The sequence below is a fragment of the Chaetura pelagica genome, unplaced genomic scaffold (genome assembly GCF_000747805.2).
Source record: "Chaetura pelagica isolate M959 unplaced genomic scaffold, ChaPel_1.0 scaffold13, whole genome shotgun sequence".
In the NCBI taxonomy this organism is placed as follows: Eukaryota; Metazoa; Chordata; class Aves; order Apodiformes; family Apodidae; genus Chaetura; species Chaetura pelagica.
In genome coordinates this window covers 1,605,956-1,623,489 of record NW_009954543.1, presented here as the reverse complement: position 1 = coordinate 1,623,489, position 17,534 = coordinate 1,605,956, and the positions used below count along the sequence as shown (strand labels likewise).

Genomic DNA, 17,534 nt, shown 5'->3' with positions numbered 1-17,534 from the left:
AAGAGCTTCTACAGCACCCTCAGAACAATGTTCAATATGTCAAACCACTGAGAAAGAGAAACCTGTATTTTATACATGCAAGGAGGATGGACAGTTTGGATCACGATATTCTCCAACAGTGGACATCAAGGTGCAGTTTCCAAGAAAAAAAGACTGATAGAGGTATTGCACAAAACATGTTTTTAACTTAACTTTTGTAAAAAACTCTCAAAATTATGCAACACTAAACATCTCACTACAGGCTTTAGAAACAAAAAAGAGGCACCTTGGAAGAGCAAATAGGGAAGAAATAGAATTACCCAACATTTAAAAAAAAAATTAACTTGCTTAAAGAATGGCTCCAGATCTCCCAGAGTATGGCTAAAGGCATGATCTTTTCAGCATAATACTTCAGCAGTTGGAAATACAGAATAAGAATTACCCACTTGCTAATTTCACCTAATCTAATAAATACTCATTTAAATTGTTCTCTTAATGTAAGAGACATGTGAAGTACATTTCGATATGCAGCTGCCTACAGGAAAAAAAAGATTTCTGTAAGAATATGTATCCATGCAGACCTTTCATTGACACACCACCAACAGAATTCATTCTTCACCCCGTCAGGAATGTTGACCTTCACTGTCAGGATCTTCAGATTTTCCCCTCGGTTAATGGCCAGAATCTGAATGCAAACATAAATGGCAGAGACAGATGACACACAAAATATCCAAAAGATAAACTTATCAACATTTGTGTACGCACTTGCTTGACATTCTGTGGCAAATCATGATGGTGGTACAGTAAATCAGTGCACAAAATACTAGTACGTACAGATAACATCCACAATTTAAACACAGATTAAATCATGCTGTGGCATAACAAATCATACATTTTTCCTGGAGTCTGCAAGCTCAAGATCCAATTTATCTTAAACACACTATAATACAACTCAGCATGAATTTAGTTGGTGGAATAATCTTGTTTAATAATCCAAATTAAAAATCAAGAAATTAACTGAATTGTGATTCCAATAAGAACTAGATACCATAAGTTAGTTCTGAGCTTCCGACTTCATTTTGCTTCAGAATCAGAACTTATGACACAAAGGAAATTAGCTTAACTTGAAAGAAGATCAATTTTTTATTTATTCACACCAAGTTCATAAACAGCTGAAAATTTTGTAGATACATTCTTCATGTTAGTATTAGCACTTCAGCCTTAAAGTATATGCACACTTTTCTGGCAGACTCTTGCATACACAACTGCATAATAAAGATATAAAGCTAAATATGGTTGCATGCATGCTATCTGCACACAAAGTTCTATTGGCTCTAATTTCAAAACTAGGATCACAATACAAGTGGTGAATCCTGGAGGACACTGGGGGTACCTGCTAATCTAGCCTCACTATAAAGCTGATGAGTGTTCACCTGAAGAAATCCTTGTAGTATATATTAAGATAACTCACTGGTCAAGAGATTCGAGAAACAGACTAACAGTCAGAAGCAGCTCCAGATAAAAATCATACATTTTCAGATTTCATTTTCCCCTCCAAAATACTTCAAAGTGCAAAAATAATAAAAAACCTGCTAGAAGTTGACATTCCTATATGACTACGTATGTTGCTGTATGTAGCAGGCCCTAAGCACTGTCAAAACAGAGCATTTTGTGCCAATCACGAATTTTAATTCAATCACTAGCTAACTCAGACATGTCACATATGTTAAATACAATGGTTTAAAATGACTTCAGGACATAGTACCAATTTATATTTGTCAGCCTTACTGCTCCTGTGACATACCAGGCCTGACATATCATTGAACAACAAAGCTAATAATAAAGATTGCATGTGAAATATTATAGCATCTGGTACCTTTACTGCCAAAGCAAATGTTTTCATGTAGAGATTAGAAAGACACATTTTAATAAATCAAATGCTTTCATGTTTATTCCGATTTTTTTTTTCCTAAAGAGAGAAAGTTAAATGTCAAGCTAAAATGGAAACAAAAATTATGCTCATGACAGAAAATGTATCTAATAAACATAAAATGTCATAATTCAGCATACTGTTAGAAGGGTCAATATTTGCATCACATTTTGTTTCCTGGCACTCCATCTGCAGAATGTGTCAGTCACCTGAACTTAAACCAGCTGTATTTCAGTCACTAGTATTTTTTACATTTTTATCCTTAAACAATCTGTCTATCTTGTTCTAAGTGACATGCATTAAGAGAAGAATTATCATCCAGAAAATGCTCAATTAAGAAAGTAATTACTGAATTTCTCCACCTAAGATGATAAACGTGGGTGTGTTTTGACTTTTTTTTTTAAGTAGAAGGTTCAAATACAGCTATTCTAGACACAAAGTAAATTTTCAGTTCTCAAGAAAGACTGTTCTCATGCAGGACTAGAACAGACCCAAGTGAAGGGTTAATAAAAACCATATACATTTTTAAGAGAAAGCAAGAGTAATAATTTTATGTATTCACAAGTTTTATCAACCCTCATGCTGGTTATCATAAAAATACATCCTTCACATTGCTCTCCTCTGTGTTCCAGATTTACTTAGACTCACTGAATAAGGTTTGTATATTTTGCCAAGGACTTTAATTTCCATTTCCTTTTTAAGTATAAAATTGAAAATACAGCACTTGCCTCAAACATTACACTTTATTCATGAATTCCTCCCACCAATTCAGTAATCTCCAAATACAGGAAAGCAACCCCAAGACATACACAAACACTGAACTGTTTACAATTAGTCAAAAATTCAAATAAACTCTTGAAAGACTTTTTTCCTTAGTTATGACACCGTTGGTATAGCTACCCAACTACATCCTAAGAGTCCAGTCAGGTTCTCCTTGCTGCCAAAGGAAGGAACTGTGGCTGAACCTCCCGAAAGTGAAATGTTCCAGCTGGACACGCCCACAGGTATCTCATGTCAAAATTTGGAGTCAGGCTTTTTAAACAAATTAAGTTGGTTGGGTTTTTTTCGCATTTTGGATTCAGTACTTTAACTTTTTCAGTCCAACAAGCTGACTCCATCACACACCAGTCCTGATTTTACGACATGTCTTAAGACATGAGACGACAATAGCACACACAGAAAGTAATCTAAAACTACAGCATGGGCAATGACAGGTGCAGAACTGCAGAACCAAGGTGCAGCTTGCTGCACATCAGTTCACCTCTTTGTGACACACACTGCAAGCCACCCTCATGGCTATCAATGCTTTGGTCATTAAGACACTGCTTATTCTCTTACAGGTAACATTATAGCCTATTGCCCATCCCCTTTACTTGCAAGCTAGACTAGGGTTGTACACAGACCTTTAAGATTAATAGCACTTCCATACTAGGGTATTGACCAGTTTCAGTGCAATATTGTATAGAATCCTTTATTCGCTACTCTGCAAAGAGGTGATTTAAAGCTGACTTCTACTTTTGCCTCTAGCTGAAAGCATTGAGAAATCTGTCTGTGCACAGCTGACAAAGGAATAGAGGTGGTTTTCATTAACAGTGAATTTTGCAATTCTTCAAACACAGCTATTTAACCTGCTGTCCTCAGGAATTCGTAAATCTTAAAAATAGGTCAGCCACTTTTAAAAAAAAAAAAAAAAAAAATTGTCTCTTGCAGACAACGTACACGTCTCCCAAAGTACATCCAAGGACACATTTTTAACCAGTGTTTTGAATGCAGAAAAGTATTTCTTCAGAGTCTTAGCCAAAGAAGAAACTTAAGAAAGTTCTAGTTATTAGAAGGGATAGTTGCAACCCAAGAAAGTAAGAGGGGAAAGAAAAGGTAATTTGCATCAGCAGGGTAGTAAGCTTGGTTAATATAGAAATTGGAGGTTATGAGAAAAGACTTTCCAAAGTACAAATCTAGGCTTTAACCTTAAGGAAGACATGGCAGGTAAAGAAAACTCTTTCCATATTTCATCATCAAAACACAGAAGCAAGACAAATAAAGGAAGTGGAAAACTAGCAAAGAACCAAAATTCAACAGAAATGAGAAGCTACAATATTTTTACAAAAAATGGAACTCTGCAAACCACATATTGGAGGTGATCATAAAGTGCGTTTTTTTTTTCCTTGACTAGTACAAAAGAGCCCTGACATTCTTTGTGGCCTGAATCCTCAGTGAAGCACAAACAGCTCAGATTTTTAAAATTCATAAAGAAATGTTCAATGAGTTAGGATAAGAAACAGCACTAATGCACAGATGAAAGACAATACATAAGAACGCAAAAAACACCCTGTGATTATAACACTACCAGCTGCAACAAGAGTAGTTATTACTTCACAGGGGAACCAAAGTGGGAAAATAGAGGCATTAAGGTTACTGACAGACACTAGGAGAAATAAACCAAAACAGATCAAGTTATTCTTAACATCAAACAGGCAGACTGAATACACATTCTGGATAATAAACAGTGCAGCCACATGCACAGAACGCTGACCATGTTTGGGAAATCAGGTTTCTAACCCCGGCTTTATCCAAGCAAAAAGATTTCCTTATGTAAAACATGAAGAAAAAAAAGAGAGATGTCTCGAACGAGTGGTAAATGATACCATCAGCCCAGAAAACACTTCTACACCCAATACATATCTCAATGCATATCCTCAGTATTCACCACACTCAGTTCAGGAAAAACTGAGTCTTTGACAGCCAAAGTATTCTTTCAACAGTAAAGAACCCAAACAAAACAATCCATAGAACACAACACTTAATCTTCTGAAGAATCTACAAATCTTTGTGATATGTCACCACAGTAGTCATAGATTGCCCTATTGACTTTTCCAGATTCTCTAGGGGCAAGTTTTCACCAAATAATTACTGATACAAATACAGTAAATGTTCATATTTAGTACAAAGAGAACAATTACAAGTACCTCTTTAAACATCTACAGAAGGCCTGTCTACTAAAATCACTTACAGCATTTTGTCTTTCACTTAACACCATCCATATCGGGATGTAGGGGGGCATGGTTTAAAATTAGCCCATACACATAGTGAAATTTTTTTGTAATAAACTAATTTCAGCACATACAACAGAAGCATTTATTAATTCAAATCCTCACACTGATTTAAAGTAGGAAGCAGAGAGAAACGGATAGCATATCACAGACATAAAAGGAAAAGCGTTCTGCTCTAAAATAATTAAGGAAAGGGACATTTCTGGTTGGAAAGGTGGTCCAAACAGAATGTCTTTTGGGTTTTGTTTTGAAAGCTAGGTAATTGTGACCAAAACAAGAGACAATTCACTTGGTGATTAGTAATGAATAAGGGCAAAGGTCTTGAAAGTTGCATTGAGTGCACAACATTTCAGCCTTTGAAGAGGGGCAGCCCAGCCCCTCATCATCAGCTTCTCATCATCAAGTAAGTTTGCTTTGTCCCTCATTTCTTTTTCTACTCACGTCCCTCTACTCTTTTTCTAACCTTACGATAACCAAAGATACTCTGCAGAAGGGAATACTGATAAGTTGCAAAACCAATACATTTTTGGGGTAGTGCATGAGGCCTTCCACTGAGCCTTTCTATTTTGATTATTCAGCTTTTACCTGAAGTTGCTGCTGACAGGAGCTGCTTTTTTAGGTCACCTTTAATTTCAATTTTCTGGATCCTTCTCTGATACTTTGCACCAGTTTCACAAAACAAGTTTTCTGTCAAATGGCTCAGAGCACTCTGACTCATTGCTGCAGCAAACATCCAAAAGAAGTAATAAATTTATCCCAGTTTGCTTCAAATGCACTCCAGCCAAGCAGCTTCCTCTACTATGCAATGCTCCAGTTTTAGACTGGAGACCATATACTATCACTTAGCCTTTATCCCCTTCATGGTAACACTTCCCATGCACTTGTCACCCAAGGAAGGGAGGAAGGGCATGACACATGCTGAAAATAAAATCACACCAACATTGCTATCTCTGATTTTAAGTATTTGTCTAAAGATAATTAATTAGACAGCAGACATAGTGAATAAGCAATCCTCTGTTCAGTTTCTAAGAGATTAACAGCTTACTCTTGCGTTTCAAGAAAAGGTCTATTACTTTTGATAACTGAAAAGCAAAATCAAGTACTTCTAGAATCGGTCTTAAGCAAGAAAATTCAAAAGCTAAGACACCTTTGCTATGATTAAAATCCTAAGAAAAATATAAAAAATTGTAGGTGTACCTGATGATGCTGAATGTTCTTTATATTACATGAAAACTCATGGTACAGTTGGAATTTATCAATATCTTTTTCATTTCCACTTTTGGATGACACTTTTGCCAAGGCTGACTGGATACAAATGTACCTTTGCTGACATCTGAATAAAGAAAAAAAAAAAATGTTAATAAGGCATCTTAGCAGAAAGGATGTAACAAGTCATTAGTGCTTGTATTAAACATAAAAGAACTTGGGGGTCTGTTCAATTACAAGTTACATTAACTCTGATTACCTGCAGAACCGTATTACATTTCTTAATGCTGAGACTGAAATAACATACTGACTGGAACATAATAAGAGAAGATATTCAAGCAGACCTCAGAAAAAGCTAAACACAGCCCTTCTCCTGAAGGGAATAGATACTCAAAAGCCACCACCTGCATTTCAGTTTGGTCAGTTATTAGTTCAATTTCACACAACAAATTTTGAGAAGTTTAAAAAAAATTGTGGCAGTTATCTATTTTATGTAAATGCAAAATCTTTCTTAAATCTACTCAGCTTCAGAATTGATTTCTTGCTTTGAGCACTTGACACCCTAGAACTTTCCATTATATTTAGGAGTAACAGAGATCCCAAACAGACAGCTTCCTGAATATTCCTCATTCTTATTATTATATATACATCCTGTTGATCTAAAGCATGCTGTATCTTTAGAGCACAGCATATTCAATTAAGGGGTTTCTAGTTGTCACAAGAATGAAAGTGACACTCTGGTAGTGACAGCACTTCCTTTACAAAACACCCCCATCCTTGAAATTTTCACATTGCTGTGCTGTAGCCTTTTAATGGACTTGGCCATTACTCACAACAAACAGCAAAGGAGTCAAATATACAGAACTGAGCAGATTCAAACTAACACCACATGCTCCAAAGAAGGTATCTGTTCTTTGATAACCCTGTTCTGACCCAGATGGTACACAGCAGAAGAAAAAATAAATAACAAGCACCTATTACTCTGTGACATCAATTCCCTAGACACAACAAATCACTTTGAAGTCATTATTAAAAGGAAGAAAAGTTAGTCAGCTAACACAAAGGATCAGTAACTCCTGCTTTAAGAACAGTCACATTCCTCTGCCTGATTCAATTCCAAGGCCAAAATCAACCATCACTGCATGCTAATCACACTGACAGGTGTCAAGCAGCAAATATTGGAGCAATAATAAATATCAAATATTTGAAGATACACCTCTGGAAAGTCACAGGTAGAAGGAAGTGCAAGGAGAGAAAACTTTCCCCTACAGATCACAAACTGCAAGGCAGACATGCTCTGCATGAACAGTCTTTGGAAGTGAAAGTGTCACGCCATGCTCACTGGAGATTTCTCCTCCAATGATAGCCAGACAGACAGAAAGGCTAAAGAACCTCTCCTGCACAAATGAAGGGATGGACCTAATGCAATCTCACAGTAACACTGCTTTCACATAATTAAAAAAATTAATCACTGCACTGGGTTTGTGTGGCAAGATTTTGGTAGCAGGGGGGCTACAGGGATGGCTTCTGTGAGAAGCTGCTAGAAGCTTCCCCCATCTCCAATAAAGCCAGTGCCAGCCAGCTTCAAGACAGACCACGCTGCTAGCATCTCTGTGGTAATATATTTAAGATGGGGAAAAAGTTTCTGCACAACAGCAACTGCAGGCAAAGAGGACTAAGAGCAACAACTCTGCAGACACCACAGTCAGTGAAGAAGGAGGGGGAGGAGGAGCTCCAGGTGCTGGCACAGAGATTCCCCTCCAGCCCATGGTGAAGACCATGGTGAGGCAGGCTGTCAAAGACTTGTGACTCCATGTGGGACCCACAATGAAGCAGTCTGTTCCTGAAGGACTGCAGCCTGTGCAAATTAACCACACTGGAGCAGTTAATGAACTGCAGTGCATGGGAAGGACTCATGTTGGAGGAGTTCATGAAGGACCACTTCCCATAGGAGGTACCCTGAGCTGGAGAACAGGAAGAGCACAAGGAGTCCTCTCCCTAAGGAGAAAGGAGCAGCTAGGGAGGAGCATTGACAGAACAGCTTTGGAGGTCACCCAGCCTCCAGCCAGGGTCAACCCACCACAATTACATATGTGCACACCAGGAGAATGAAGCTCAGTAGAGCAATCAGGAAAAATTAGAAAATAAGAAAAAAAAAAAAAAAAATCAAACTTACAATTTCCTGATAAAATCCAGTGTATCTTTATCTTTAGCAAAGATGTCAGCTAAAATATGCTGTACTCCAGCCTCTACTTCCTGGATAGTCGAAAGTCCTTAGAAGAAAAAAACAGTTAATTATTAAAAAAACTAATGTGAAAAATTACTTTACACAACTGCACAAGCACTAATAAGATACATACAAGCTGAAAGAAAATTGATGCAAGATACCCAACTGATTTGCAGAGGTTTCAATGAAGAACCTTAGTTTATTAGAATTTTAACTAAGCTTCCTTTCTAAAACTTACGAAACAATTTTAGTGAGCCTAAAGCAACCAATGCCGTATCATAAATTAGAATGTCATTAAAATGAGTGAAAGATAGTAATTTTGTTATTTTTATGCTAATACATCTTGACATTTGCCATACAAATTAAGAATTTACAACAGTAAAACTGGATATTCAAGTATAATTTTTGAGATTGTAACAAAACAAACAATCGCAGCACAAATTTACATACTTTGCTACTGATGTAGAATCTGCCTAAAATCTTTGCAGGCATTCCTGAACTTTCTCTGTGTAACAAGTATTCTAGAGATCTGATAGCAGAATCATTCAACTTCCCGATATACAGAACCATCCCTCACTTGAAATACCAGAGAAGTGGCACAGTGTTCTTCTCAGCACAGTGGTCAAGCTGGACCAGAAGCAGAAAGTAATGAAATAAATCAGACATTCTTCGTTTCAAAATCAATATATTTAACCCTGCTTCTAGCAATGGTCAGAAACAAATGCTTCAGAGAGAGCAAGAACCCCATATTGGGCAGATGCAGGATTAAGTGTCTCCTTCAATACACATTATTTTTTACTCTGCTCTCTGACAGACTATCAATATCTTAAAAGGGCTCTATTAACACCATTTAGAAATACCTGCATAGGTCTAATAACTAATATTTTTGTTGAATCCACAACCCTGCTTCTGGGCTCTAGAGTTACACACTATTAAAAAAAAATCTTGATCTTTTTAAAAAAGAAGAAACTAAACTTCCTTGCCAAAAAGAAAAACAAGAGTGTGAGAAAAAGGATATGTCATTAAATGTCTGAACTGATCAGAAGTTGTGGAATCTGGCTCTTTACATTTACAAGTTAGCATTTGGTATGGTGCAACACCAGAATTCAGAACTAAGGAAATTATAAAACATGCATTATATTGAATATGAATTATTACAAGGCACAAAAGTACCAGAAGTACACATGGCAACATTATTCTAGTTCTTGCAGAGAATTTGAAGGAGAAAGAACAGACCAAAACCAGTAAGGATTAAAGAAATAATAATAAAAAATCCTTTTCAACAAGCACCACTCATACAGGCATTAACTGTGTCCATTGCAAAAAAGAGCACATGCTTGTTTAATTAAATATTGGACGACAGATATAACTAAAAGGAAGAACAAAGTTTTCTGCTGATCCTTCTTCCATAACTTTCAAATATCTGGCTTTGAAAAATGAACTGCTCTTTTTATTTCAGTTTATTTTTAGAATAAGTTTAAAAACACTGAGAATTTAAACTGAATATTAAGATTTGATGAAAACTTTCCTGCACAGTTAATGGCTCATGCTTTTAATAGAAGTTCACTCTGATCTCAAACCATATATAGGTTGTCAACTAGCTTCCAAGTTTATAAAGTGACCCAGTTCATATATGTATGTAGTTTCTGATTATATAAATCTAAGCCACGATATTTTTAACTCAAAATTGAAAACAGATTTACAGATTCAAAAAACTGAGGTGTTTATGCTGCAACAAATAGCACTCCATTCTGAATGCACCTTAAATAATTTATTGGAACTTCCACCGTGAAGATTTTGGTTTGCCTGTTTAGACTGCCAGAATAGTCAGACACATGGTTGCAGTGTAGCACTGGATGAAATAAAAACGTATGCAATAATATAAACAGAGTATTTAGTAACTGCTTTTCAATGCAAAGTTAGGATTATTTTATAAACAATATTTAAATAAAATAAAGGAACAATAGAAGAGGGAACAGTAAGTCAGCTTCACCAGTAGGTTCAGCACTTTTACATTAAAATTCAGAAAATAAATGTTGGGGCAGGGAAGAAGAAAAGCACTTCTCTATTTTAACACTATACAGAAGGTTGCAGGAATTTTAGTCTTTTGTTGTCAGAGATTGCCCCCTACAGATTCACCAATAACTGCATTCACAAAGAAACACAATTAAGTTCCTACTCAAATTTCAGACATTACATCTTCTGCAACACCTACTGTGATTCAACAGCAAGAACTCTTCCACTCACTCCCAGTCACAAAGGCCAGTTTTTATTAAGATACACTTTGATGGGTGACATTACTTCAGTAAAAACTATGAGCATAAGCCCCTTGAACAACTGGTGTTCAGTAAACAATTCAAGTAAGAGTAGAACCATGGAGAGGTCTCTGGTGCATAGTGCAGTTCCCTTTCTATCAGTAAAAACAGGTGTCAACATCTTCAGACTTCTGTGTTTCATATACCAGAATTATTACTATTTACAATACAAAAAGACAGGAAAGGTTGGAAAACCATGGCATTAAATGTAAACTTTTACCACATGTTGCTGAAAGAACTGTTGAATTTTAAATAGTTGTGTAACTTCTAGCAACATAAGAACAATTAAATTAAGTCACTTTTTAAAATATATTCAAACATTTAGGACATTACTGCTCATAGAAGAACAGCACCCACCTTTGGTGTTGGGTCTAATGTAAGAAAAGAGATTGAGTCCCATGGGATTCTGTAGCAGAGAGAGTGCAGCAGGTTCTAATCCCAGTTGCTTGGCCCTCTGGGCTTTGGTGCCTTTACTCCCAGTTTTATAAGGTGCAGACTTAAAACAAACAAAACCACAGTTACTAAAATGCAAGTAAATATTTCAGTCATGCTATGTACTCTGCATTCTGCACTATTTAGTTATGCAAGATTACATATAAACTAAGGATGTTCTGAAAATGACTTGTGTACTGACCACGTGGTCCAATTCTTCCAAAGTTCTGCAATTTAATAATGCTGTTAAAAGGCATCCAGACAATTTTCCTTCTTTCTTCAATTTTTGTATCATTGTATGTGTCTTCTTTGCAACAGTACTAAAATACAAGAGATTGACATTAACGGTCACATTTCATGGTGGATTAAAAAGGCCTTGTGACCTTGTTCAGAAGCTGAAGCTCTCAAACCCCTCAAGATTGTATCTCATGTTAATCCTCAACAAAACAAGTCTGGTAATCCAAAGGAGTTTCTACTTATTAACCTCTTTCTCCAATTAGTTCAAAACTGTATCAAAATACCTTGTGGTAGCTTTAAGAAAAATCACAAGCAACTGATAGCTATTACTGCTACATACATTTTTGCAAGATTACCAGCCTGGAAGCCAAATAAAAAGGCCAAATAAAAATCCATGTCCATGAGCACTTACAGCTGTAATTCATATCAAGATAGGTCTGCAGTATCAAGTACAAACTACCAGGTTTTAAGCTCTTAGACCTTCAATAAAATACCTGTCAGTAACTGCAGGCAGCAAAGTTATTTTGTTATGATTTAAGTTACTTTTTCAGACAAGAACTCTATCGGGACACCTTCCCTTTTTGGGAATAATCTCCTTTTAGGGAACAGCAAGAAGTACAAGGAGAAAGCCACCATGTTGACAGAAGAGCTGGCAAGACTGTTCCCTTGCCATCTCAAAAGCAAGAAGGAATGAGAGCAGTTTCATCCACCCCCATAGTATGCTTTGCTGATAATTTCTTTCCTACAGTGGTCTGGGATAGTTTTGCCTGCCCTCCTGGTTCACTGTGACCTCAAGTAGTGCTCTTCACTAGAGGTGTTGCTGCTTCAAGCAGGGAGCAAAGGGACTCAGTGATTCTTTTTCAAAGGGTGCAGCTTACATCTAATCAGGCTACATATCTCTAGAACCTATAAACTACTCTTCTAGTAAGAGCTTTTCTCTGCAGCTTTAGCTTTGTCTTTAGCAATTAATAAGGCTAGCCATCTTTTTTTAATTGTAAGAAAAAAAAATGCATAACTACCTCAGTTTTAAACTTTCTTCTTCAGGACTTCTTTCATAATTGATGTATGTTGTTACTTACCTCCCTCCCAAATAGTTCCCTGTATTAACTTACTTACTGTAGCTCTTCCAGTGTTTGCTGCACTTCTCGCAAGGCATCAGCCTCCAAATTATTGATGAGCTCTTTTCGATATCGAGCAATAAAAGGAATTGTGTTTTCTTCTTGAAAGAGGCGAATTAAGTTTGCACATACCCATGGTTCAACATTTGTTATTTCTGACAAGGCCTGTAAGAGGCAAAAAACACAGCACATTGAAGAGAGGTGACAGATTGTTTTGAACAGCCTCTCAAAGGTTAAACCACCCCAGAATATTATGGTGAATGCCAGACTTTCCATGAATGCAGCCACCACACCAAGTACTTCAGAAATACAAGCAGCAAACAATGTTTCCAGAGACTAGTAACTACAGAAAAAAAATAATAAAAAATGCAAGGAGTGCCTCTTGGGAACAAAAAAAGCCATCCAAAAATCAGAAAGACAACAAAACACATATGGCAACAGAGGAAACATAGAACTTTTTTTTCAAAGACCAATACTGCTGTACCTCATGGTTAAACAAAACAAAAAGGAAAAACCCACAAAACCAAAGCTGATCCAAATACCATCCACCAGTGATTGGAAACTAGCATGATATTAATGAAGGTTTGAAGATGAATCAAGCCTCACCAAGTTACACATGATTTTGTACACATGTGGGCTTTCTAAAGATAAAGTTATAGTGTATCTTCACAAAAAGCAGGACAAAATATACAAATACCTTAGCTTAGTAACATTTTAACCATCACCGTTTGCTTGTGCTTTGCTACAATTATTCCCATAAATAGCTAATATAAAAAGCCTTTCAGAAGTTTTGTTCTGAAGCCTAAAAATATAACAACTCCTGCATAGTCATATTCACCGCTTCTAGAGTAGCAATACAAAAAGATCAAATATTCCATCTGCATTTCCAGGAATATTTTAGAATAGTAAGGGAACCTCTCTTAAGCAGACAGTGCTAAGGATGATGAATAGGATGTATCCAATTTACTCCCACTCTGTTAATATAAATCTCCCATAACCATACCCAGCCTCCCAGAACTGGAGCTATCCTAAAACTGTCTTCATCTGAATGGCTTCAATGTTAACATCCTACAAAAACAAAGATGATATCTCCCTTGATGTCACTGTAGTTCCAAGAATGCAATCTCCTCCATGATGGTACTGTAAATTGATATCCACTCTAAAATGAGCTTCTGTGATGAAATGACCCACATAAAATCTTAAAAATTCAAAAACTATGCACACAGACATTCCAAATCTTTCAGCATCCCTTCCTGTAGAAGTTTCAATTGACTATATCCAGAAAATAAAAAATAAAAAATAATCCATGTGCCGAGACAGAAGAAATGTGTAAACTGTTAGAGGCTAGCTTTATACTAAGAACTGCTTAAGTAACAGATTTTTGAATAATGCTGCAATTTGAACTTTTAACAGTTACCAACCAACATTTATATTTATCCATGTATTATGACCATTTAAGCAGAGGTAAACAGTACATTCTGACATTGGCATCCAACTGATGCCAAGAGAACTCAAATGGTATATTTTAAGTAATAATTATATAAGAAATGGTTTCATTTGATACATCAGAAAAAGATCTCATACCTGTACAATATCCCAGTTCATTTCATATTCTTCTTTTATTTTGTTGCCTCCTAGATGTTTTACTGGTTTTCCTTCAGGACACATAGTTGACTTAATCTTTTTAAAAGGTGGTTCATCAAATGCAAAGTCCTTGTCAGATTTCTCATGTTTCACTTGATTTCCCACTACAGGAACACTTGTCGAGGGCTTTTCATCACTCTCTAAACTCTTTACATTCTTCCCTTGAAATGAATTTATTTCCCTTTTTTTAGGCACTTCTGGTTTTCGATTTAAAGTTTTTGGTTTAGTGCCTGCACCTTCTTCCTTAGGTTTTAGAAGCTGAATTCTATTACCTTCTGCAGGAGCAACAGGTAAGGATACATCCTGTAAAAAAAGGCATTGAAACCATATTAAGCGTTGACTGTGACAAATTGGTTTAACACCTCACTTAGAACCTATGAAGACTTGACATCATACATCATTTCCCAAGTGATGTATTTCTGGCAAGGAAATGCCAAGCCAGAAATCAAGTAATGTGAAATATATCTTACAAACATACCCAGCAGAACTGTGATTTATAAGATCAAATAAGATGATCCTGGAAAGAGCTTAACTGGGGTCTCCTTCAAAAGACACAAACCAACAGCTCTTTCCTTCACTCATCTCAACAAAACATGGAACAGCAGGGTAGGAAAGCACTCTTCTAATGAGGTCTTAGATGCAACATGGGAGCTGGAACTAAGATTTGGTCTGCTAACATATTGTTAACCTTAGAAGAGCCACACCTTCCCCAAAGATCCAGAGTGTCCCCGAAACATGTCCCATTATCATTGGCCAAAAATTTAAAGGAGTACCTTTTGATGTGGGACACTAATACACAAAAGAGTCACATTTATGAGATATACTGAATGTTCACAGTAGCAGTGGAATCAGATGGGCAGAGCAGACTCAGGCAACAAAGTGAATCAGAGTTGGAAAAATTCTGCTCATGTCACTTGCCAACGACAGTAAATAAATGTCTCTTGCCTACAGATACTCACCATTTCCTCTTTTACTGCTACCTTCTTGACATTTTTCCTAGCCATAGCTGCCCGTGGAGTACCAACTTTTTTAGGTTTTGCTTCATTTTTCTTTAGCAATTGAGATTTCTTTGCAATTTTGCTTTTTGGCTCCCACTCCTCTTCCTCCTCCTCTGATTCAGAGCTTCTGAAAAACAAATAATTGAATAATATTGCTTATAAGAAGAAAAAAAGAGTATTTTCTGACATGAAAGGAAGCAAACAGGAAAAATTAACAGAAAAGTATGTAGAAACAGCAAATGCAGGTCTTTCATGCTGATGAAGACCTAATGACCAGAACAATTAAAAAAGCTTTCCTGAACCTGGCCACTGGGATGTGTACACACCTGATTCTGTTTGGCCAACTGGCAATTCTGTTTCAGCCTCTGTTCACTATGAGCGTGAAGAGCTTAGGTAATTTGTGCTTTATAACTCAAGTGTTGTACACTTAAGCTTCGTAACCAGTCTCTCAGAAACTGAATGTTGCTCTTACCCAATTGTTCATGCTTAGCACAAACTTTCAAAAAAATCCTAAAAAAGAAGTAATCTTACGAATTAAGAAATGAAGGTAGTTCACATCCTGATGTAAGGGCTTTGGCTTCAGATTTCACCCTCCTTGGTAGAGATGACATCTGAAACAAAGGCAAGAATAAAGAAATAGAACATTTGGTTGAAGTTTTATTCTCTTATTCAGCCCTTTAAAATACTGACAAGTGTGTCCTCATAATGTCTTTACCGATCACACAAGTTTCCCCTACATCATGTTTGGAATTAGTATTCAAGAATTTAGGCACCAGCAGCACACATTCAAGAGTCTTTTCAGCTGAGGAAACAAACTATCACTATAGCCCCTCAAATTATTTTTTCTCTTCAAATAGAGGTAATTATTTGGCATGGGTGTAAAACTACCTCAGAAAAAAGAGTACTGTTCCTCTCACATATTATTGGGTGTTGCTTATATACTGTGCCAGTCTTTCCTCCATCAATCTAAGGAGCACTGAAAATCAAATGAAGATCCAGTAAAGTGAGCTCACATATGATCTTGAAGTGAAGAGGACTAAAAGAAGATTGTCCATTTTGACCTAGAATTTCACCTTATAAGATTGTCCATTGCTTGGTATGCATAATAGAAACAACGATTTTGTAAGAGGTGCTCATTAGCATATAGAAATTGCATCAAACAATTACTAAAAGAAAAAAAGGAAGGCATGGGTTTTCTCTGACCCAAGACTCATACCTACAATACCTGCATTTCAGTTAATCAGTTATAGAATTTTTGGCAATGGCTGGGTTCATGAATTTCAATAACCGCATTTGGCAGTTTTAGTGAGAGAATTTTAGGCACCCTCAAAATTTTGCCTGCCAGAAAATTAAAACAACAAAAAAACCCAAACACCAACCAACAAAAAAGGCATTTCTATAGCTATAAAACTCTTAAATTTATTTTACCTGTATGTGGTACAATTTCATCATTCTTCATACTCTATTTTCCGGCTCTCTCACCCGAAAAACTTTTTGCACTTTGACTTTTCCTTAATCCTTACCACTGTGATTGGAGCCTTGAAGTCCCATGTTTACATATACAAACTGGATAAGCATTTGTAAAATGCCATTTAACTGAAGGGCGAAATGCTCTTTAATCTAATCTGATTCTGGCCTCCGTTCAAGCACTAGAAGCGTAACTATTGTTATAAACGGCTTTCAGCAGCACCAGAACTTAAGTGACCATTTCCAGCGGTGCAGTGGAAGGACTATTGAGGCCCACACCAAATAGCACTAGCTATTATCTTGCTTGCAGAACGCCTTCTTGTAGCAATCGTCACGGTCAGTAGCAGGTCAACATTTCTGTGCTGTTCCACTGACTGAAATCCCATTATGCAACTGGTTAGAATGCATGTCTACTGTAGGAAAGCAGAAATATCCAAAGAACACACAAAAATATTAATCACCTTATTAGCTTCCCAGGTGACTTTTTACACAACAGTTCTGAGACACCTACAACTTTATCCAGCCACTCTGCTTCTCCGTTTTCCTTTGCTCTTTATAGCTGAACAGTCATTATTGTAGTCTTGAATTAATTCTTTATTCTCATTACCTCAGAGGCATGAAAATAATGTTTCCAGTTTATATAGTACTTTAATCTGTGAATGGGAGACACAAAAAACGTCATTCGTGTTTACAACACCAAGATTTTCAGAATTAGGTAACACCTGAGCCAGATGGATATCTGATTTGTTTTTTGCAGGCACCAGTACACTTCACATGGCTAGGTCTCTCAGTTTTGTTTCCAATCTAGGTGCTTAGCTTAGGATACCATTATCAGTCATGCTTCTTCAGCTAATCCAGCTAGGTGGATTTTTTTTCTAATAATCCAGGGAATTTGGGAAGCCAGGATTGGGTTTTAAACACTCTAGCCAGC

At 36.6% G+C, this 17,534-nt stretch overlaps 1 protein-coding gene across 1 annotated transcript in view; it reads right to left on the bottom strand.

The window, feature by feature from the left end:
* The window catches only part of SRBD1 (S1 RNA binding domain 1), a 118,822-nt gene extending 103,075 nt beyond the window's left edge, over positions 1 to 15,747 (bottom strand). Inside the window, exons 1-9 of the mRNA XM_010004937.1 lie at positions 15,668 to 15,747; positions 15,098 to 15,263; positions 14,079 to 14,441; positions 12,493 to 12,659; positions 11,342 to 11,459; positions 11,065 to 11,203; positions 8,342 to 8,438; positions 6,157 to 6,292; positions 561 to 664 (exon numbers count right to left, since the gene is read on the bottom strand). Coding sequence (XP_010003239.1) covers positions 561 to 664; positions 6,157 to 6,292; positions 8,342 to 8,438; positions 11,065 to 11,203; positions 11,342 to 11,459; positions 12,493 to 12,659; positions 14,079 to 14,441; positions 15,098 to 15,263; positions 15,668 to 15,747 — 1,370 coding nt within the window. The remainder of the gene's footprint in view (positions 1 to 560; positions 665 to 6,156; positions 6,293 to 8,341; positions 8,439 to 11,064; positions 11,204 to 11,341; positions 11,460 to 12,492; positions 12,660 to 14,078; positions 14,442 to 15,097; positions 15,264 to 15,667) is intronic.
* Positions 15,748 to 17,534: the final 1,787 nt, after the last annotated feature.